A 24,995-nucleotide genomic window follows, 5' to 3' on the forward strand; every position below is an offset into this window, starting at 1 on the left:
AACACGAACCCTAGCAAGAGCCATGCTTCGCAGAATCTACCACCGGATCGGAAACGCGAACCACTGTGAAGATCCGGTGAGAAACTCAGTGGGCTGTGTCTGAGGGTTAATTTACTCGACGAGCCCTTCGTCGCAAGCGATGGGTTCGACGAGAACGGTGACCGGTGCTTGAGGTACCTAAAAGCACCGTTAGTGGATCGGAAGGATCCGAAATGACGTGGGCTACTTTGTAAAAATTAAACTGGAACTAATTTTTTTTTTAACTAGCGACCCCGCCCTCCCTTTGCTTCGAAAACTGTAATTTATTATTGATTACTCCACTATTTAATGAATGTTATTATACATATAAACCTTCCTCTTCAATTACTCTATCTATTAAAAAAACCGTTTCAAAATCCGTTGCGTAGTTTTAAAGATTCTAGCATACCTAGGGATATAGGGACAGAGAAAGCGACTTTATTTTATACTATGTAGTGATGCTTGCTTATTTTAATAACTTATTTTCAATGTAAACAGTCTATATATATATAGCAACATTAGTGCAATCGAGGGCACAAACTCTAGTGCGACCATAGATTTAAAAAAAATACAAATGTCATTTTTCAAAAGAAAACACGTGAAATGAGTGATGTGCAGCCTAGGGCGAGCACTGCGTTAAGCTCTACTCAATATTAATGTGCCACATTCTCACTCGGAGCAATAAAATAAATGATGTCATTTTTTGTCGGCACCGGGGCGCTTCTTTGTCCCGATGTGCGCGTCGGTAACTTCACTACTCTTTGTAGAGCACACCGCGTCCACGGGACGTCTCTAGACAAAAGGCTTTTTGGCGCCGCTCTTGAAGTTTTTTTTTTCATTTTATTTTTTCGCAAAAATATGACTTTGATAAACCGTACGTGATTATGTTTGTCTGTCAAAATCAATAATATTTCGTTGTCGATTTATTCCATACTGCCTGATAGACTGCCTATTCTTATTGTTTTGTATTTAAGTTCCTTCTATTTTGCCATTGGTAATCAAAGAAATTTTTTACTCGAAAACAAATATCTCAGAGTCCAAATCTAATCATGCTAAAAACAAACATTTATTTTTTCCAAACAAATCAGATCTAAATTAATAACAAAGTAGTGAACATGTTAATTCGATAGTTTAGATTAGAAACGAACATACATTTCGTAACAGAAAAACTTTGCGGTGAAAACAAAAGTCTGTACAAATAAAGTCAATGCATTTTTACTCGCAAGAAAAAAAAAAAAAGAACCACAGAGTAGTTTCAGCGAGTAATCGACCATAACGCGTCGGTTGGGCCGCGGCCGCAAGATGGAGCCGAAACATTTCATGGTGTTTATGCACGATAAGCACTGACAGGCGAGCCTTGGTGCAAATCCGCATTCACAGACGTTTTTACGAGAAAATACGCGTTATAACGTTATAAAACAACCATTTTATCGTATCGAGAGCCGTTGTTTTAATAATAACGAAATTAACATTACGAATTTATTGCACGGAGCCGTCCCCGCTTAGCTCGAACGGATTTTCGACTGGACATTTTGTTGGTGATGCCTCGTGTGAACTCGTTAGCGCGGTATATTATGTGTTGTTTTTTTTTTTTAAATAAGCAAAAATTTGCTCTGGCGTGAATCCATTCAATAAAAGCACATTTTATATGGTAATACAGGCATTTAAAAAATCGAATTCGAAAAAAAATCCGTTTAATATGTTCACAGTGTTAAATGACGTAACCTTTTCACGAGAACCACATTTAAAATAAATTCAAAGTCGCCCGATTCGCCGTGCCGTTTTTATTAGATCGTTTCGTGAAAACGTTTTAAAAGCATTTTTAACGTTGACAGAAAACGAAGACAATCCCCCTTTTCGAAATAAATTATAGAAAACACGAGGAATTAAGAGAGACTGGAACAATCTGTCGTAAAGCTTGGCGCGGGCTGGGTTTATCTCGTGAGTAAACCACTGCGGTCACAAGCTCTCGGCCTTTTGGCTCGTAACTCGTGCAAGTTATAGTATTTGGGGCAGTTCAAAGTGGCCGCCGGACATTAAAACATGAGATATGTCCGTGCGACCGCCGGTCTACGGCTCATTCAACTCTTGATTTCGTCATTGACGTTCAAGTCCGATCGCGTCTTAATTGACCAAAAGCATTTTTTTAATCATAGCATAGACAGCACATAGACTAGCTACCGACATCGCTTTTTTTTTAAATATCTATTTTCATTCGAACACAAGTGACCGGGTTTCCATGTCATTTTTAATTTAGAACGCATTTCAAAATTAATTCGACGTTGATCGCGTGAATTTCGTTTTTCACTGACCATAGACAAGGCGCGTAAACTAACGACCATAAAGACAGAAGCGGACATTAAGGTGACTGTACACGACAGACACATTAATCAGGTCGCGTCACTGACAGTAGTGAATGCTATCAGCTTAATGGTTACTTAATAACGTGTCGGCGAACACGTTGACAAACTATTTTATATTATAAGCCATCGATCAAACAGGGATGTCTTCCGCGTATTTTATTTGCTCCCTTTAGTATGTTAAATGACAATAATAATATGTTTTATATTGAAAATAAAAAAAAAAAGTTGGCATTTTGGAACTCTAACTTGAGACGAGACGGCAGAAGGTGCTATATCCAAAGTGATAAATATATATTTTTTAACATTACACTTTTTATCATTGATCAGTTGGTTATAGTTTAACGTGTTTTAGTTTTTTTTTTTAAATAAAAACTGTCGAGGATGATGGCACTACATACTTAAATTATTATGCATGTCTAAATACCACCTGTTCAGGCATTTACCAAAACAAGTTACGTACGTACAAAAAGTCAGCATGAAATACATTACCTATATGATTAATGATCGCGTCAAGAATTTAAAATGCTAATTCGAAACGCAATGAATCCTTCTTAATATGAAACGGTCATTTGTAAAACGTAAACTAGGTAATAATGAGTCTTCGGTTTGTACATAAACAATTAATTTGAATAATTAGTAAATCATTAATTAAGTTCACCCTTTTAATATCTGTGGTCGTCGCGTCGGTCTGATCGTGTGTGGTCGACTTTATGCAGCAAATGTCAATGGTGCATTTGGCGGGAATGAAAATAAATTTGATTGATGAACATTAATTATACTTTAAATTTTTTTAACCTATTACACGTGTATCGCGGATTTTTTTGTTTCACACACGCTAAATTTGTTATTCAAAAGTAATGCTTTTCGCGGGATAAAGAGTTACTCGTGTCACATTCTGATCCATAAACTATCAGTTCATTAGAAACCAGTTACCATAGCAATTTTTCTTTGCTATAAATATGTATGTATATATTTGACTTTAAAATTGGATAAAAATACTCAATTAGCGATCTAGGCGTTCACTAAAATCGGATTATGCGCATTTTTCATCTATTATAATTTTTCATCTACCGCCGCATACAATATTCTCTCATATTTTAGGAAATTAGTAGGATAGTTTGAGAGATCTCGTCTCTCGATTTAAATTTCTGTTAATAAACAACAAACTGAATGGAACATCGATTAAATTAGTAGGTATTCACGATTAATCAAAAAAAACATTTCATAATACGTAAATAAATTTATTCAGTGCGTATATCCAATATAAATCTCATCATTCTAGTGCTCAAAAGCACAATTGAAATATAAATCTATTCTAATCACCCTCGATCGTTCGGAACTATAGCAATCGAAATGTGTCAACCCATATTAGACATTTTCTTACGAGTGCTGTCAAAATAAAATATGAGCCAATAAGTGCGCGGAGAGCGGTGACAGGACCGTCACGGACTCGCAATCACGATATATGAACTTATTAAAATATCTATGGTTTTTTTTTTCTTCGTTTCGCGGTCGGGTGACGTGACGTCACGCTACACCGCCGCTTCCAGATTTATTCTTGATGACATCTTCCTGCATATTTCGGAGAGTTACGGTTAAGACAGAGGCTGGTTTTTTTTAATAAATTACGGTAAATCATTCAGTCATTTTTGTTGTGTCAATTGTTGTTTTTTTTTTTTAATACTAAGAAAACAAATGTCAAAATATTGAGAAAGTTTGATAAAACAGTATCTCTCGAGAGTTTTGAAGGCTAAATGAGATGCATTTTTTTTAATGCTTTCATGTGTATCGTTCATAGCCCACCTGATGTTCCACCTTGTGACGTGAGGTCCAAGTCTCAATTATTAAGGCAATTAAGGCATTACTGCTATGCGATAGAAATAGACTGGATGCTAGTACCTTTACCAGTACGGCCTTGCAATGTTCCATACCGTTAGCAAGTGACCGTTAGCAAGACGTGTTAGTAGGTTAACAAATCTAGTTCGAAAATAGTAGTCGAAAAAATGTACGGACGATCCCAAGTAATGTGAATGAAAAAACAGAAATGAATTGACTTTGCAAGAGATTTACTTCGTAACCGGTTTAATGTTTAAAAAGTATCTTACAAAACAAACAATATCACGTCAAGCAAAAAAGACTTCGAAACTCGGTCTAATCCGGCTTTGCTTTCTAGCAGTACCACCTCATTAACAAAACCGTTAACACGAAAACAAAAAGGTGCATTTTCCGAAACATGACATTGAAAAATTAGGCTAAATTAAACTAGACGTGCCAAATAAGCGTCGCAAAATCGATTATCAGGATCAAAACCGGTAAAGCGGTGACTTCAAACATCCAAAATTCACACGCACCAGTATTAACTAGATTTAACTGGAATTTTGGGTGCAAAAAACCGTTTTTACAGTTACATCATACGTTCACATGTGCTACAAGAATTTGACACGCGCGATCGGCGGCACTTGAATGATGCCAACAAAAAATGTTGCCGTAGTAAAAATATTTGACGACGTTGTAGACAGCTAATAAACAAATTAAATTAAAAGAAGGGAAAAATGATGGAGCTACATACGTACTACAATAAATGAAAAAACAGTTTAAATTATTATAATAATAATATTATAAAAAGTAATAATTATAATGCCTACCTTTGAAATCGATTTTTCTATAGTTGTTTAAACATGAATATGTACCTACTAGCATTTTTTTTTTCTTCTGTAGATGGGCAAAGGGTCTCTGGGCTCGGCTGACGTAATGTGGTACGAGATCCAATTGGAAGAATTATAACGTGAATCAGTTTGAAACATAATAACGACTAAATTAGCTCAACGCAACTTGATAGCATTGAATATGGTGAGTGAATCGAGAATGAATCCAAAGACTCATTACAGTCTGCATATGCGGCATTATTATTTTGTGCTCTTTAGCCTATTCATAGACAATTAGATTGAAATCCAGTTGAATTTAAAATAATCGTGAATTTCTTTTAAAATCAATTGTAAAATTTGTTCCGGGCTGTAAAACAAAAAAAAAAAAACAAGAAAGGAAATTAATAAGCACGTATTATTGAAGCAAGCGGAATCGTTGAGTAATTTCCTTGTCTAAAAATAGATTCTCGTAGTGAACTGTTAATTTTGATCAAAAATTAAAAAGTTCAAAATATATATTCAAATTATTTTCATTCGTTAAATTCGTTTCAGATAAATAGTTGATTTAGCGTTAAATTATTATAATAATATATAAAAATAAAAACAAAAATCTTTTACTATTTTCATTTCTGATCCGGTTACACCTAATTGGATTGATTATTCGCACGACCGAGACAGAATGAATCCGTTGTTTTTATTTCGGGCGACGATTAATTTAACCTAATTTTTAATTTATTTTCGTTACTTACATTACATTATACATACAGCACGGAAGCGAATTTTGAATCAAACGGGTCGAAAGTAAATACGCGAAAACAACGGCAATTTAAAAAAAAAATTTTTAGAAAAAAAAACGCAACGTTTACAAACGCCGCTAAAATACGATAAAAACGTAAATGGTTTGTTTTTTTTGGACGTTCATTCGACAGCTTCTTACAAAAACTGAAACAAAGAGGAAGGATAGCAAAAACCGTGACGGGCCGCCCGACCGACCGACGGATATGCTGTACTGACATCTGTCGCGGTGTGGAGAATCACGCCCTGCCATATGTTCAATGCCATGAATCCGGATTCGCTTACGTTACGTTCGGAAAACGTCTGATAGCATTAAAACAACATTAGTATTCTTCTTTTTCTTCACCTTATGTGGGGACGGTACAGCTAATTTTTCTCTTCCATTCTCTTCTATCAGCCGTCATCTCAACACTCACTCCTCTCTATCTCATATCGTCACTCACACACTCCATCGATGTCTTCTTCGGTCGACCTCTTCCCCCTCTACCTTGCATAGCCATTTCCATACATCTCCTAGTCACATACAACGCATCACATGTCCAAACCATAGTATATTTTTATACAATTATTTTCAATTTAAACTTTAACCCCGTATTCAATGTACGCCAGATACTTGAGCCCACTGAGTTTCTTGCCGGATCTTCTTAGTGGGTCGCGATTCCGATTTAGTGGTAGATTCTGCGAAGCACTGCTCTTGCTAGGGCTAGTGGTAACAAATTCTCGAAGGTTGAGCCCGTGAGCTCACCTACCCGTGCGGGCGTAGCTGTAATAACCTCTTAGGCTACCAGCGAATAGGTAATGAAAAAAGTACTTGAATTGGACATGGCCTAAAGGATACGTCGTCCAGTGTTAATGTAATTGCATCGAGCGATGTGACTATACTAGCGTTCGAATCTCGCAGTATGTATTTATTAGAACAGTCCATAACTGATGAATGTTTCTAATGAAATATGTTTTTGTTTATCGATTGCCTATACGGACCTGGTGTCTGCCCCTGGCATTGCTGAAGTCCATGGGCGACGGTAACCACTCACCATCAGGTGGACCGTATGCTCGTCTGCCTACAGAGGCAATAAAAAAAAAAAAAAAAAAGTGCGGGCTCACAGTGACCTTCTTCTTCTTATTAGCCCACAGACGTCCACTGCTGGGCATAGGCCTCCCCCAAACCTCGCCACAAAGACCGATCCTGCGCTGCCTGCATCCAGCGGATCCCCGCGAACCTCGATAGGTCGTCGGTCCATCTTGTGGGAGGCCTACCCACGCTACGTCTTCCGGTACGCGGTCGCCACTCAAGAACTTTCTGGCTCCAACGGCCATCCGTTCTACGAGCTATGTGTCCTGCCCACTGCCACTTCAATGTCGCATAGTGCCCTACTACTACCAGTAAATATTATTTAATTGGTATATAATTATAAACGACCAAATAGACCCTTTTTTTTTTTTTTTTTAACGCTGGGGAATCCATTTACGGATACCCGGTCGAGGGGGTAACGAACCGGGTTATGTCGGACTCCGGCGCCTCCTGAGAGGAAGAAGGGGAGAAGAGAAGGGCCGAGGTCCTTCACCTCCCCCAATTTCTCACAGGAGACTACGCCTTGAAAAAGGCGCGCGAAGCACTTGCCCCGCAGAACGACTACCGACTAAACCCCATCGAGCTCCACCACACCGACTACACGAAACTTACGGTACCGCGATGCGCGCCGAAAGTCTCGCCTTAGGCGGTACCCGTACCAATGTTAAGACGGGATTTCATCCCCGGGAAAATCCCGTAGAACCTCGTCTCGGGCGACACACCGTGAGCGGCGCACAGGAGCCACCTTGCACCGCTTCACCACCGGACCAACAGTCGAGTGCCGGGAGCCCCCGCACCCGGCACTCGATAGTCCCTACGAGGGCTGAGCGGCGGCCTCTCGCACGCGCCGTCCACCCCGCCTTCTGCGCTGAGGAGCCGAAGAGGGATCCCATTCCCTTTCGCGCTCCTCAGCCTCACGAAGCGCCATGACCAAGTCACAGAACCCAGCCATGGCCTCCCACGAACTCCGGTCCTCTACCATACGGGCGACGATAGCCCTCAAAGAGAGGTCCTGCCCCAACACCGCGACGAGGTTTCGCCGCGGGTGCTCCCACCGTGGGCACGCTTCTAGCGCGTGCTGAGCGTCATCGTTCGGGTGCCCGCACTGGTGGCAGCCCGGATGTGGCTCCCTTCTGCAGACTCTCCACAGATACCTCCCGAAGCATCCATGCCCCGAAAGGACCTGGGTGAGGCGAAAGGAGAGCTCACCATGTCGCCGGTCCGACCATGCCTCCAGCACAGGCACCAGTGCCTCGAGCGTGCGCTGACGAGTGGCCGAAGTTCGGCCGAGCTCCTCCAACAAGCGCTCTCTCCATTTGGCATACGCCAGACCACGCGCAGCATGCCTCCATCGATCGACAACCGACGGGCCGGGTGTCTGTTCCCGAGTCGAGGACTGTCTTCTCCGTCGTTATGTCGCGGCCAAGATTTCGGCCTCGAGGTCCCACGGTAAGGATCCGGCGAGGGCACAGGCCACATCCTGAGAGATGGTACGGTACCCCCTGATGACCCTCACCGCGAGCGCCCGCTGAGCTCTGAGCAGCAGAGCCGCGTTTCGCGCGGTAAGTGCGGGCGACCACACGGGAGCACCGTACAGGGCCATACTACGCACCACCCCCAGGTACAGTCGCCTGATACCGGCGCTGCATCCACCGGTGTTGGGAAGAAGACGGGTCAGCGCACCCGCCGTCCCCATCAGCCTTGGAACCAGCATTTTGAAATGGTGGTCGAATCTCCATTTGCTGTCCAACACAAGGCCCAAATACTTGAGCTTCGGCTGGACAGCAATGGTGACACCACCGACTACGAGATTCGCGCCTTGAGGCGGCCCCTCCCGAGCCGAGTGGAAGCACACTGCTTCGGATTTATGAAGGGCCACCTCGAGGCCGAGTCTCTTTATTCGACTCACCACAGTCGCTACACCTGCTACGCCCTAATTGTTTTCCGATTCAGGTTATTGTTAACCAACTTCAAAACAGAAGAATGCTTCTGAATTTGACGCCTATGATTTGATTCACTATAGTGAAAAAATATAATGACGGTATGAATGAGAACAAAATTAAATGTCTTCGTTTTGGTCATTCGATTCTACGTTAGGTTTAATAATTAGTTTTTGTGGGTCCCGTTGTTCGTGACCACGTGCTTGTGTTTTTAATCAAAATATTCTCGCGAGAACTCTAAGATATACCTATTTAGTTAACAGGTTATTATTAACGTGTCACAGGATATTAGTAAAGGATTTTGATTTTGCAGTTTTTGCTCTTTTTATTATCAGATTAACGGTAAATAAATCTCTGTTATAGGACACAGACGAAGGCAAACATTTTGTTAGTTATTAAATATATATTTTATTATTATTTTGTATTACTATAGAGTGTTTCTGAAAAATCTCTAAAATAACCGTAAAAAAAAAAAAAACATTGCTTTCACCTGTCATTACGGGTTTTATTACCGATATTCATATATATGATATTTAATGTGCTCGTTATTTATGAATAATATTTATTTTTGATAGTACTTTTCCAGAAGTTTCCACTCAATCGGGTGTGATCAGTGTGAAACGCACCACATCCACGCACCTTTTATCTATATAATGAAAATAAATGTTTCTTATATGTCTTACATACTTCACTAAGCCATTTATGTGATGTCGATAAAACAAATAATTGTTGTTAATAAACAGCAATCTACCTTCAGTAGTTTTGCACTATAACCAATTTACGATAGGTAACGTGCGAGTGATTACAATAAATCAATGTTTTTTCATCCAAATAGTCGAGTGTGATCGGTTTTCACTAGAATTATACATACAAAAAAAAATCGGTTGTCTGTAAATTCGGTTTACTGACGATAGTTGAACGTGACAACGTCATAAGAAAATACTGATGGAATTTTTTCATTTTTAAATTTAAAAATAAATCAAATTTAAATTTTATTTGTTTGATAGATATTTTGGATGGATATAGAGAAGGAGGTAAATGGAAATCACAATTGAATTGATCAATTTACATTTATTTGTACGCATAAATACAATTATGTCAACTTTTTTTTTTTACAATGTGCCTCTTTGTCGCTCGTTGCGCGCTCTCGCTTGCACTTCAAGCCTTAAATGGAACGCCTCAGAGCCAGGTAACGCCGCATGAGTCATGTTTTTTCGTGCGTGCAGCCGGCTCCATCGAATCTCCTCAGACGTTGTCACGTCAAAACTTTCTTGTCATTTGTTTGAAGGATTTATTTATGCAACAATAATAATATAGCAATAACAGACGACAAATTAAAGCATTCAATTCGCGGTTTAATTCGCTGTTAGTCGAGATGCAGTTAGATGAAGATGCATCACGCAAAGTGAGTCCAGTACACGCGATGGCGTGTCCGAAATTGGAACATCGAATCTCGCCTCGCGAGTCATATGACTAGATCCAGTTATGAATTCGTGTATATTTTCTATAGTACGTTTCCGGAGCATCATCTTCCTTTTTAACCAAACATAAGTTATTACTTCTGGGCTGTTTTGCAGATTAAAGACTGAGCACTAGTGGTAGGACGTCTTGTGAGTCCGCACGGGTAGGTATCACCACTGTGCCTATTTCTGCCGTGAAGCATTAACGCGTTTCGGTTTGAAGGGCGGGGCAGCCATTGTAACTATACTGAGACCTTAGAACTCATATCTCAAGGTGGGTGGCGGCATTTGCGTTGTAGATGTCTATGGGCTCCGGTAACCACTTAACATCAGGTGGGCCGTGAGCTCGTCCACCCAACAATGCAATAAAAAAAATTAAAGAGTCACTTTGCAATGAATATGTACGCAACTTGAATCACAATACACCGACATGTTTCTCAGTGTCCTGGTACTCCCACAAGCATTACCCAACCATAGTAATTGCAATCTCCGTTTGATTTCCTGCCAAACTCATCACATTCCAATCAAGAGTTGTGATTGGGGTGTTGTTGTTTTTTTTTTCTTTATGATTGAGGGAATACTGGTGTCTCGGAGGCCTTTCCAGTATCACCAGGGTAAATGAGCGAGCAAAGGCTCAGCCAGGAGGGGTGGGATTGCTAACAGCTGCCCGAGCGCCTCCAAACGAGACCTAAGAACTCAAGATCAGCGGCTTCGCGAGTGAATCTACTACAGGATCGGAATTGCGACCCGCTGAGAAACTCAGCGGTCTGATGCATAGGGGGCATAATAACTTGTTGTTGTGGACCGAAAAACATTCACGCAGTCCAGGATAAAATGCAGAACCAATTGCGAGTTAGACCTTATTTTCAATGTGAACTTTATTCACGTTGCTACCGAATCTAGACAGCACGCAGTAAGCAGTGTGATCATTTGCGCATCTGCACTACTTATGAAACATCATTGCACTACTTATCAAAAATCATTACGGATCCTCCCGATCCATTACGGTGCTTTTAGGTACCACAAGCACCGGTCACCGTCCTCGTCGAACCCGTCACGTTAACCCTCAGACACGGCCCACTGAGTTTCTCGCCGGATCTTCTCAGTGGGTCGCGTTTCCGATCCGGTGGTAGATTCTGCGAAGCACTGCTCTCGCTAGGACCAGTGTTAGCAAAGACTCCTGGTTTGAGCCCCGTGAGCTCGCCTCGTTAGGGCGAAGCTGAAATAACCTCTCAAGGCTATCAGCATAGGTAGGACAATAAAAAATATATTTTTTTATGTTTGAAGTATTACTGATGGCCCTGAGGCCTTTCCAGTTTCACGAGGATAGGTTGTGCAGAAGTATAAATCCTATAGATGGATTAGTTTCTCTTTTTAGTGTCGTTTTTCGAGAGTCCGTACTACTTGTACCGTTTCACCGAACAACAAATCACAATGGCACTAAACAAGATTTCCTTTACAGAAAGGTACGATATTTTTTCACAGACCGACGCTTTCGTTTTGATAATTCAATGATCAATCATTTAGGTATCAAGAATTTATTATGGTATTACATTAATTCATCAGTCACAGCAAATTAATTAATCATTCTAATTTTTTCAACGAATGTCTACTGAATTTGGATTTGTTGAATTTCGACATCGCGGTAATAACTACTTACTTTAAATTTACTAACATCGATTTGCCAACTACCGCCGCTCACATCCGTATGCAAAGGGAATGAATGAATGAGTAATTTTAAATTCTGTATAGAACGTTAATTAGGACATTTGTCACGTACGTCAGTGGATGCGAGAACATTCAATTTAGCCTGTTGGACGATCCGTGATCGAACGCCGGCCATTTGTAACAGTTACCGAAGGTGCGTGTGATATATTGAAGTTCGAGTCCGAATCAATTTTATGCTGGAACCATAAGCGTGGAGTCGTTTAGTTTTTTTTTTTTTATTTCTATTGTAATTCACGCCGTGGTTTAAGCGCCACACTAAAATTTTTGAATAAGGAAAGCAATTTGATCCTATACAAAAAAACTAAATAAACACTTTATTTAATCTATATATTAATGCGTGAAGCAAAAACTTTGTATCCCTTTTTACGAAAATTGCGCGGACGGAGGAGTATGAAATTTTCCACACTTATAGAGAATATAGAGAAGAAGTGCACAATGCTAATATTTTTTTTAAATAATGGATTAAAGATACATTAAATCAATAAAGAAAACATTACACACACTACATACCATGTATTTGACGCACACACGCAAACATATTATTTATTGTCAAATTTTTGATCTTGGCGTCTGTTGTCAAATTGAGAATAGATTAAATATTGTTTGTCTTTGTTAATAATTTTTATAGTGTAGTCTTGGCGAAATTTGTGATTATAGAAGTTTAAAATACAATCATAATAGAGTACAAACTTACAATTCCAATGAATTATAGTCGAATTTCGACTACTGCGGGACCTCTAGTTCACGTAAATAGGCCTACCGTGTTCACCATTTATGAATTTTTTACATTTGTTCCTGTCAAATTACGTTTGCGTTAGACCTTGCTTAAGTAACGTCACAGAATTATAGTCATAAAATGCGGGTTGTATGTAAACGAATGAAATAGCTGTTAGTTGCTGGAATTTCACAATAAAAATTATTCAGAGGAACCACATACCTGTATGACTCGCATCGGTAGACCGGTCTCCTTAGCGAGCTGCTCTCGTATGTGCCGCGTGGGCTTCGGTGTTTGTGAGAAAGCCGACTTCAGTATTTCGAGCTGTTTCGCCTTGATCGTGGTCCGGGGACCCCTTCTCTTCGAGCCTCCGTTGCCGTCGTCCGGCGACTTGTTCTCGGCCTGTGAGTCTCGAGTCTCGGGGTCACCGTCCAGGGAGCCCTGCGTAGGGAAGAGGAACAACTGAATACGACAATGTGATCACGTCACGTCATCAAACAGTCCGTATTGTCGAGTATTCCAAACTTAAAACGAAATAAACCTAATAATATCTTTTAACTAGTCGTACTCGGCCGCTTCGCTGTCTATTTAAAATTAACATTATTATTTATTATAATTATTATTAGGGAGCCATATATATATTAGCCTATCCATTAAGTACATCTATTTTCTACATGGATACCAAGTTTCAAGTCAATCGGATGCATGGTTCAGTAGTTATAACGGAACATTCGTAAAAACCACTATAGATTTATGTATTAGTGTAGACTTTTTTTATTTATTGCTTAGATGACATCTACAACGTAAATGCCGCCACCTACCTTGAGATATAAGTTCTAAGGTCTCAGTATAGTTACAACGGCTGCAACACCCTTCAAACCGAAACGCATTACTGCTTCACGGCAGAAATAGGCAGGGTGGTGATACCTACCCGTGCGGATTCACAAGAGGTCCTAACACCAGTAAAGTTGTTTTCCGTAATATCGTTTGTTCGCAAGATTTTTCTTGCATTTAAAGCCAATATTATAGGCATAGTGAAATTAACTTACAGTATACAACGTGAGTAATTTTAACGAATCGACGTTTTTCATGTAATTGGAGAGTGACCGGTATTACATAAGAATATATTTTTAAATAAATATAAAATGATTATTTACGCATTATTTATTCTATGCGCAAACGCGTCATTTAGCAAAATGCATCAAAAACTTAACCGATTTTTGTCAGTACTTCCGAGAAATTCTCCGGTAATTCAGCGCTGAAAGTTTTGGTATAACAAATTCCCGTACAGTTACAGCTATATGAATTAGATATTTGCATCGGGAATTGTGTGTTTTAAATAAACCATAATATTATTATTATTTTTTTATTGCCTTTGTAGGCAGACGAGCATACGGCCCACCTCATGGTGAGTGGTTACCGTCGTCCATGGACTTCAGCAATGCCATGGGCAGAGCCAAGCCGCTGCCTACCGCTTAATACTCTCCAAGCCTCGTTTGAAGAAGGACATGTCATAGCGCTCGGGAAACACCGTGGAGGGGAGGATAATTTTAACTTACACATTCACGTCCGTAAGTTTCGCGTGCGCTCCTGTATCCACCTTAAACTAGTTCGATAATCAATTCCACATTTAAAGCTACGAAAAGAACTGGTTTTATCCAATAATTAAGCCCGTAAAATCTTACAGCCGTCCCACTATTTAGATTCGAACGCTTCGAAGCAGAAGTATGCCGAATAGTCGCACCCATGAACTAAATTTTTACGTGGGGTCGTTGTAGAATGAGGCAATTGGTGTGACCTTCAGTAGCCAATTGATGCCTAAAATGATCATCGCTCATCGTAGATTATTCAAAATTTTTATTGCAGCTTATTTCTGTTGACCCCAACTAGGGCGAATAGGGGAATAAGCAAAAGGTTCATGTGACAAGAGAGATTCTTCACTTCCACTACCAACCTGGTCTTCGGAGTCTTCATGTGGCTTTGTATCTCCGTTGTGCGACAGCTCGGAGTGGAGAGCCGGGTGGGGCGCGTGCGCTGGACTACTCGAATTATTGGCTGCTCTTGACTCATCCTCTTCTTCTTCATCAGAACCCGATCCTAGTAAAGAGTCCGCTGCAACAAAATAATAATGGAATGTTAACAACAACACACAAACATCATATGGATATTTTTACTTGTAGATTACCACTAAAGCTTTTTCATATTATGTTCAATGCAAAAACCTGTATCTAAAATTTTAAAGTAGGTAATTATTATTAAACTGTCTTGTTGGAACCAGAAAAGTTTATATTAGATAAATTCCGGATCAAGATTTTGTACAGAAATCGCTTTTATGCGCATCCGTCTGAAGCTTTATGTCTTTTACTCGAGATCGCGACCTATTACATAATAATTTTTATACAATTATTTATATTAAATAGAACTTTAAATTGGTAGTGTATATCTAAAAATAAATAAGAACTGATTATAATTTGAAAATATAAATTCAAATTGAATTTTATTTCTTTGGTGTCGGGAACACTTTTTATATTTAGAATTTATTTTATTAAACCAAATGTATAATGTCTGATTATAAAATCACTAATATTAGGCATGCATAATAATCAAATCATACAACCGAGAAATTGAGAAAAAAAGCAGCTTTTATCTAAGAATTATCAATTCTATTTGTACAAGAGATTGAATTTAGATTAATAAATAAAATAAATATAATGACTCGTAAAACTATTATACAATGTGTTTTTACTAAAATGTTACACTAATTCTTAAATTATTCACTAGACTAGTGGTCGCGGAGTAGTCGAATTTCGACTATAATTAATTGAGATTATAAGTTTGAACATTATTATGCTTATATTGTCAAAGACTTATTTATTATAATCACAGATTTCGCCAAGACTACATTATAGACAAATAATGTTAAAGATTAACAATATTAACCTATTTTCAATTTGATCACAGGTCTTTAAACATTAACTAAAGTTTGACAATAAACAAAGAGTGTATATACATATGTGTGCGTGTCTCAAATACATGGCAGTGTGTGTAATGTTTTCTTTATTGATTTAATGTATCTTTTATGCATTATTTTAAAAAAATATTAGCATTGTGCACTCCTTCTCTATATTCTCTATAAGTGTGGAAAATTTCATCCGCGCAATTTTCGTAAAAATGGATACAAAGTTTTTGCTTCACGTATTAATATATAGATTCTTCGTATTCCCTCGGAGAAACATATCCGTCAAATATAACGAAGGGTTAAATAAAAGAACGAAATTGACTTATGAAAAAGCAATCGAGGCCAGAGCTGCGCCCTCCGCTCCGTCGTAACTAAATAAAAATGTAATTTCAGAATACTCCCTCCGCTAGAAATGGGAAAGAATTAGCCACAAAAACAATTTTACTTCTCGTGCCCACGGGGCGAGGCTATTACTAAAGGTACGCGATACGATTTCCTTTTTTTTTTTCTTCTCGATTCTCATTTAAGACTTCGTCTTTATAGTAGCAAATTACTTTTGAATTTGCATGTTTTTATACGAGTGGCCTAAGAAAAGATAGTGCTATTGAAAACTACGCGTAGGCTATTGTATAAATGACTTTAAAATTTAATTGTTTAGTTTTAATATAGATATGTATGTATGTTATTAAATGCAATATTTTACAGGAACATATTAAAGTTAGAAGAAAAGATATTATTTTCATATAAGTATAGTAGACAAAAAAAAAATCCAGGTACGTTATTAGAAACATAGGGGCAGTACAGTAAGTATGTAAGTTAGTAGAGTGACTAAAACTGACTGACACCAAAATGTTAAATACGCAATAAAACGAAAAAGAAAATGTATTTTTTTGTATTTTTTCTTTTACTTTTTTTTTCTTTTTTCTTATATTACCACCAGTTTCAACAAATTGCTTTTAGACTGAAAGCTTCGTAATGTATTCTATACATAATTAGCCAAGTACACAGTTGAGCACCATTTTCTCCAGTGCTTGTCAAAGTATTTCATAATGCTATTAACAAGAGCGAGGTATGGCGGCGTCTGGTGAAGCACACCACCACCCAAAATGGTGACCACGACCACTCTACCAAGAGTGCATATGACTGAGAAAAATTAACAAGAAAAAAGGAGAAAATTCATTACATAAAATATGTAAATGTAAATCATGAATTATCATAATTATAGTTAAAATTCGATAATTCGGCGAAAAACTACTTTGAAATAAACTGACTAAAATTAATATTCTCCCGTAGTAGTGGTAAAAAAACCGCTTAAACTTTGCAAACAGGAGGGTTGCTACGCGACGTCAATGTTTGTCGAGATATAGTGGACATGTTTGGCAAATGCTTTACGAGTAAGCATACATCACTTCAAAAACGCTCGGCGGTAGTTTTGATGTAAACACTTTTAGTATAATGAATATTAGAACGGTCTTACCTATTTATTAGAATGTATACATGAAAAGTAGTATGATTTTAAAGGACTTTGTACAACGGTGCCAAAATATTTTTCTTCTATTTACCATGTATTTCCTATAGGTAATAAACTCCAAGTCAGATATTATTTATTTACTAGAAAGCCCGGAAGAAGTGTTAAGTCCAAAAAAAAACTAATACTCGGTTGTAGCACCATATATCGATCTCTATTTGAAATCTAAGCCATTCACTAAAAACGAATACAAAAAAATATCAAAATTGGTCCACCCATTTAGGAGTTCAATGACAAAAAAAAACCTATAGAAGAATGATCTACATAATAATATTTATTTTGTCAATATTAGTTTGTCTAAAATTATTTAAGTTTATTAAGTATTTTCGTTGTTTTTTTTAGCTAACAGCCATAATGATAATCGTCAAACTATACATCGTGAAATGATGCGCATAGTACCATAGATAATACACATAAATTGGATACTTAATACGTTCAGATTTCCTACTACAAGATAGAAAAACAAAACCTTATAAAAACACTGGAGGACATAATGCCAGTTCTGAATCAAAACATTCATCCCTGTTCAGTTGTGAAAAAATAAGAAACAGTTTCATTCATAACATTCCTATAATTAGTTTTTAATCAAATACCGGAGTACGCCGGCTGCGAGCCCGCGGGCGTACCGGGGCGCAGAACCATCTGTCTCGGGCCGCGACCGACTCGTCCCAGACAGACCAGAGAGATAAAATTAATTTTTTTTTTCATCTACACACACCACCGAAAATAACTAAATGACCTGTCATTTTGTGATTGCTTTAAAAAAAAAAAAAACAAGAAATAATGCACCGAAAATTTCGTGTCTAGAATTAGAATTTTGAATTTAAGCATTGAGTGTTCTCGAAGTGTTGTCACTTGGGAATGAATTTAATATTTAATAATATATATACGCTTTTGTCGTAGCAAGCATCTGATCTGCATGGAAACCAACGTAAATAAAGCCACCTGTATTAAGCTTATAAAGTCAAGAACTACTGCGTCGAACTAAGAGTTATAGTAATCCCTGACGGAACATATAAATACGCCACCGGTTGTTGCTCCTAGTATTAACGTTCAATCAAAAGCTCTTCATCAATATTCCATACAGCTCTCGTCTGAAAAATTAAAACCATTAGAACAGCGACAGTGTTGCCTTATAGCAAATTTTTATAGGACGCTATATATGTAAATGAGCTTTCATTACGAATGATATCATGATGATCATTCGTAATGTTTAGTGGTTCAAGGAAGAGTAGACGGTCAACGCTCTTTTTTTTTTTTATTGCTTACTTTTATTGGTTACTGGAGCCCATAGACATCTACAACGTAAATGCGCCACCCACCTCGAGATACAAGTTCTAAGGTCTCAAGTAGGTATAGTTACAACGGCTACCCCACCCTTCGAACCGAAATGCATTACTGCTTCACGGCGGAAATAGGCGGGGTGGTGATACCTACCCGTGCGGACTCCCAAGAGGTCCTACCACCAGTGATTACGCAAATTATAATTTTGCGGGTTTGATTTTTATTACACGATGTTATTCCTTCACCGTGGAAGTCTATCGTGAACATTTGTTGAGTACGTATTTCATTAGAAAAATTGGTACCCGCCTGCGGGATTCGAACATCGGTGCATCGCTACATACAAATGCACCGGACGTCTTATCCTTTAGGCCACGACGACTTCAACGACGGCTCTCGCGGCCGATCATCCACAAGGTGGACAGACTTAGTTAAGTTATCTACGAAGTGTTCCCTTACTGAATGTACACGTACCGCCACAAATAGAGAGAGATGGAGAAGTCTCTCAAAAGCCACAACCAAACATTAAGACATATGTAACCACGACCACTCCGCCAGGAGTGTACGACTGAGAAGAAATATATGTAAATACCAAAAATAAACCAAACTAATCCTCATTTTTAAAGTTTCGTATTTTTTCTGCACACTGTGCTGAGGAATTACGTGACGCCGGATTAAAAATGTGTGAACCACAATGTGATACCATAACGGAAATAATTCAATTAAGACACTTAATTATCCGGCAGTAGTGCTTCCAACGTATTCTCACGTACTTCGGTCACAGCGATCGTAGAGGCCCCGGTAACTTAAAGAACGGTAGTTGATAGATGGTGGTTGGTCAGGTTGACGGGAGAAGTACACGCAGACGCTCACCTACCCGCTGTTCTGATCTAGTAAAGACGCTAACCGGCCTGCCAATAACCGAGGATATAAAGACCGCCGAGGACAGGAAGACGTGGGGAAGCATTATCGTCGAGTGATCAACACTTCAAATTAGACACGACCTTCATCGATCGACTTCGAAGAAGAAGAAGAAGAAGTGCGTATTGTGTGGCTGTTTTTTTTTCCTACCTAAGCTGATAGCCTTGAGAGGCTATTTCAGCGTAACCTTAACTAGTAGGTGAGCTCACGGGGCTCAAACCGGAGTGATGCTAACACTGACCCTAGCAAGAGCAGTGCTTCGCAGAATCTACCACCGAATCGGAAACGCGACCCACTGAGAAGATCCGGCAAGAAACTCAGTGGGCTGTGGCTATGGGTTAATTCGCTTGTCGAGCCCTTCATCGCAAGCGACGGGTTCGACGAGGACGGTGACCGGTGTGAGGCTGACCGAAATTACACCACTATCACTAAGCACACCGGTCTATTTCTAACGCGATGCAGTCACGCGTTTCGAATTGAAAGGCGAGACAGGTGACATTGAGGTCCACGGACTCCAGAAGCCATTTAACACCAAGATAATGAACTCGTTCACATTTCCAATACAATAAAATATACTAACCAGCTTTTTTACATCCATAAAACTATGAACGGTATAATTTCGAACCAAATGCATATGACGGTATTCGATCTATCCTCAAGTTAATTAAGGGGAAAAAAGCAATGATATTTCCTTCGGTTTGACTCGGCATTATTCTTAGAACGTTCACCGGTAGCTGACTTGCACTTCCTGGTCGCAGAGGCAAGTCACGTTCTGAGGGGAACGGATGCATGGTATATTAAACTAGTATAAGGTATGTGGTGGTATATTCTCAAATAACTATATCCATGCGGTGTATGTATTAATTATTACATAGGATAATTGTATGGTGCTCCAAAACCTCTTTTTTTGCTGATGATAGGACGTCTTGTGAATAGGCACGGGTCGATACCACCATCCTGCCTATTTCTGCCGAGAAGCAGTAATGCGTTTGGATTTGAAGGACGGGGCAGCCGTTGTACTGTAAAAGCGGAGATTTTAGAACTCGTGTTTCAAGGTGGGTGGCGGTATTTATGTTCTTGATATCTATGGACTCCGGTCAAGTAGCATACTAATGATAGGGTCTTAGCAAACTGAATTTTTACTGGTGGTAGGACCTCTTGTGAGTCCGCGCGGATAGGTACCACCCCGCCTATTTCCGCCGTGAAGCAGTAATGCGTTTTGGTTCGAAGGGTGGGGTAGCCGTTGTAACTATACTGAGATCTTAGAACTCATATCTCAAAGTGGGTGGCGTATTTACGTTGTAGATGTCTATGGGCTCCAGTAACCACTTAACACCAGGTGGGCTGTGAGCTCGTCCCCAAATCTAAGCAATAAAAAAATATATATACCTATCGTTACTTCGCTTTGCTTAGCTTCATACCTTGCGGTAGGTAAGTGGTAAGTAGAGTTAGAGCACATTATAGGACTGCGGAGTTTGGCTTCTTCAAAATGCTATTTTTTTTTATTGCTTAGATGGATGGACGAGCTCACAGCCCACCTGGTGTTAAGTGGTTACTGGAGCCCATAGATATCTACAACGTAAATGCGCCACCCACCTCGAGATATGAGTTCTAAGATCTCAGTATAGTTACAACGGCTACCCCACCCTTCGAACCAAAACGCATTACTGCTTCACGGCGGAAATAGGCGGGGTGGTGGTACCTACCCGTGCGGACTCCCAAGAGGTCCTACCACCAAAAGTTATTGTGGTTTTCTTCGGTTTTCGCGAATCGCGGGCATAATTAATACTAATTTTACTGTTTAATTTCACCCTAATATATTACGATTGCAATAGTCCGTGACCACGAGCACTCTAAAGAAAAATAATGATTATGAAATGACAAAATGACAAAAAAATTTTTTTTTTAGTTAATTATTATAATTATAGATCAGTTATTGTATCAGTGGACTAGAGACTTTAGTCCTAAATTTTATAGTTGACAGCTGCATACACATTATTATGGACTTCGTTGACCCCGCAATGTAAGGCGAACTTCATCTACCCACGAAGCAAAGAAATCGCCGAGCGATTCCCTAGTGTTGGTCTTCTAAAAAATTACACATACCGAATTCCCAATTAACCCTCACATTATAATCATGGTGTGATCGGCGATCTTGTCTACGAGGACTCTTGAGGGTAAAACATCCGGGCACGACGAGGGTGCTTCTTACCCTCGATTTGAACTGAGTGCAAGGTAAACACTACGGGCTGTTGTTCTACGTAGTACCTAAATGTTTTGAGATGTTTGAAATGTTGATGAAGAGGGCTGGGTTTTGTGTTTTTTTTTTTAAGAGTATCCATTAAATATGTAGGGCGTGAAATCGTATTGTGTTTCACTTTTAAAGTAATGCCTACAAAGGAACTGCGGATTTGTGGAATGTAAAATTATATGAATAACTGAATCGGAATATCGACTTTCATAATGTGTCAACTGTCGTCGATAAGTCAAGCCGTAAGGTAAGCCGTTTCTATACGACCATACGTAAACGGTGCACATCCTTGATTCGCCGGGTCGGGTCAGCCCTAACAGCATCCTGAAGGCATTAGTAGACCGTTTTGGCTGTCAGTACTTGAGCCATTATAACATAATTCACTTACGGTCCTAAAATAATAATAATAATAATAATAATAATGGTAGATTCTAAATATGTATCAGCTGAATAAAATATTTACCACTTCGATAAAGCGGCACGACACGAGAACCCTCTCATCGTGGCCGCCGGTAACTACATTCCCGATCCTGCGGACAGAATGGAAAGCAGTCGACGTCGCCTAAAACACGTCATCTCGGATCCTCCCGATCCACTAACGGTGCTTCTAGGTACTTCAAGCACCGGTCACCGTTCTCGTCGAACCCGTCGCTTGCGACGAAGGGCTCGACGAGTAAATTAACTCCCAGACACAGCTCACTGAGTTTCTCGCCGGATCTTCTCAGTGGGTCGCGTTTCCGATCCGGTGGTAGATTCTGCGAAGCACGGCTCTTGCTAGGGTTCGTGTTAGCAACGTCATCAGGTTTGAGCCCCGTGAGCTCACCTACAAACGTTAGGGTTACGCTGAAATAGCCTCTCAAGCCTCTCAAAAAAAAAAAGGAATAATTATTTTTAATCAGATATAATTTTATTTGTTTTCAATGATGATGTTTAAATGTTAATTTTAAATATATTTCAATGATTCTATGTACTTCTATACACATTCGGGCTTGTTTCTGAAATAAATCATTTTCATTAACTTCATAAGCGTTCAATGTATAACGTACTATTTCAAAATTAGAATCCATAGCCTGTTCTTGTTTGTGAGAGCCATACACCTACGGACCATCAAACAGACGCCCTAGTTCTAAAATCAATTTTAAAACCGCCCCCCAAATAAACGACTTCCTTTGTCCCGATGTACCGGCCTAATCGAATTCTGGCAGGAAAACGGCCTTTTATTGTCGTTGAATTTCAAACGTGGAACGTTTTCGCTTTGATGTCAGGAAATTCGAAATTATATTATGGCTTCTTTATTCGAAATAGGCGTGTGTTCTCTCAACGGTTTATTTAAAGCGACGGGCCAATACTAGATATTGGTTTATCGAAGTTTATAGGTTATATTCTGAATAAAAATAGATTAAGACCTAAGGTTAAAAGCGGGTGTACTATAAATAAAAAAATGTATATGGATCTTAAACATGCCACTAAATCATAGACAAAGATAGGTTTTTTTTTCTTGCATGTAATTAAAATAGGCATCGGAGTGAACTATGTTGTGCTTATAAATACCGGCCTATATACATTGTACATTACGCTTCAGATGATAGCGTAACTTTATCTCCGATGGAATTAATGTAAAAGCCAGCTTAGGTTATGAGGAGTACAGTAAAAACACACTACCTCTTAACGCAGTACATCAACGTTCGCGTAATGGTAATCTACAATAGAGGCCTATTAACAATTCAATCAGCGCGGCTCTTGAATAATTACGACGAAAAAAAATATATTACAATCCCTATCTACCGATCGGCAACAACCCATTAACGCCGCGTATGAAATAAAAATCACAGATTATTTTGTATTACGGAGGCATTAAAGTACTTTATTGCGTGTTTATGGGGCTGACCGTTAATTCGGGACCACCATCAAACGTTGTATAAGGAAAGTCGAGATAAGGATCTAAGAACATAAAAGATATGGGGAACTCTTTGTGGTGCCGGTAGCCGGGCCGACGTTATGTACGGACGAATACGTCTAGTGTGTAGACGCGGACGCACCCACACGGAGACGGCGGAGCGGCACACATTAAAGGGTGTTCACGCACACGCAGATCCCGGCTCCGTGATTGGTGGAAGCCGACGGCGACGGTCACGCCCGCTTTTATCGACGTGCGCGTTATACGTGCGTGCGAAACGACGGTACATGTGAAGTTAGCTATAAGCATGAGCTATAAGCACGGGCGAGCTCCGGTCTCGGGTCGGGAATCTGTGTTTATACGTATGCTCCATCTATGAACCGTACAAAACTAATTTGTATTGCGTTTCGGAAAATTAATTGATTATTATCACTAGACCTAAGACACGCATTTGTAATGGCCACATTTGATAACCAAAAAGGCTATTAAGAGGGTAGAGAGAGAGAGAGAGTATTCTTTATTGTACACCAAAAAAAAAAACACTGCGATACATTAAACACAAAAAAAAAGTACAATTGGCGGTCTTATCGCTAAGAGCGATTATGTATTACTTTTTAGTTAGAATAGTTATGTATTACTTTTTTATAAATTCACGATAATTGTTTACATCAACATGTAATATACAAAATCAAAATATCCAATGTATTTGTTACGTACAACAAAATTTTCCTGTTTCTGAAGTCGAAAAGTTGATAAATCATTGGTGAAGTAAACCTTAGCCCCGAGGAAAGTATAAGGAGGGTGGTAAATACAATTAAAATCGTCTACCTTGCATGATTCGCTATTTTGACGACAGTTTCTATATGTAGCCGTATCGCGGCGGTCTTGTTATGTGGAACTTTGAATTTTAACTAACTTTGAATAAAAACTATTGTTTTTTTATACAACCAATCATTTGATTAATGTTGGAGGCAGAAATGAGCTCTAAGAGCTTCACATAGAGACTCAAAATATTATATACCGAAAATAATAGAAAATCCAGCGTGAATGCTACCACTCACCTGAGGGATACGATATCGATTTCACAATGATGTTGTAACAAGTAGGTACAACGACTGACCTTCATGGCTGCTTCGCGGCAGAATTATACACCATTTTTTTACTCGATTTGACACATGACGTTTGACAGATGACAGTACATTGACAGGTGACAATTTCGGCTCATTTTACTCGCCGTCAAAAATATTTGTTAAAACGTGCGATTAAACTAGATTAAATATTAAAAATGAAACAAGGTACGACTAATCTTATATACTTTAATGATTAGCTACTAAAATCACTAAAAGAATTATCTGTTGAAACTCAAAACAGTATGTACTCAAAACCGTCTGTGTAATAGGTAGAACCTAACTGGTGGTAGGA

General features: G+C 39.2%; 1 protein-coding gene across 8 annotated transcripts in view; it reads right to left on the bottom strand.

Annotated features, from left to right (window-relative positions):
- LOC101739274 (LIM/homeobox protein Lhx1) overlaps window positions 1–24,995 on the bottom strand; it is a 93,116-nt gene that overhangs the window by 23,497 nt on the left and 44,624 nt on the right. For 4 of the 8 annotated variants that reach the window (XM_062672967.1, XM_062672966.1, XM_062672968.1 and 1 more), the window contains exons 4-5: window positions 14,691–14,848; window positions 12,959–13,198 (exon numbers count right to left, since the gene is read on the bottom strand). In XM_062672967.1, coding sequence (XP_062528951.1) covers window positions 12,959–13,198; window positions 14,691–14,848 — 398 coding nt within the window. The remainder of the gene's footprint in view (window positions 1–12,958; window positions 13,199–14,690; window positions 14,849–24,995) is intronic. The other 4 variants (XM_062672969.1, XM_062672971.1, XM_038016433.2 and 1 more) reach the window with 1 other exon arrangement.

The sequence above is a fragment of the Bombyx mori genome, chromosome 16 (assembly GCF_030269925.1).
Source record: "Bombyx mori chromosome 16, ASM3026992v2".
In the NCBI taxonomy this organism is placed as follows: Eukaryota; Metazoa; Arthropoda; class Insecta; order Lepidoptera; family Bombycidae; genus Bombyx; species Bombyx mori.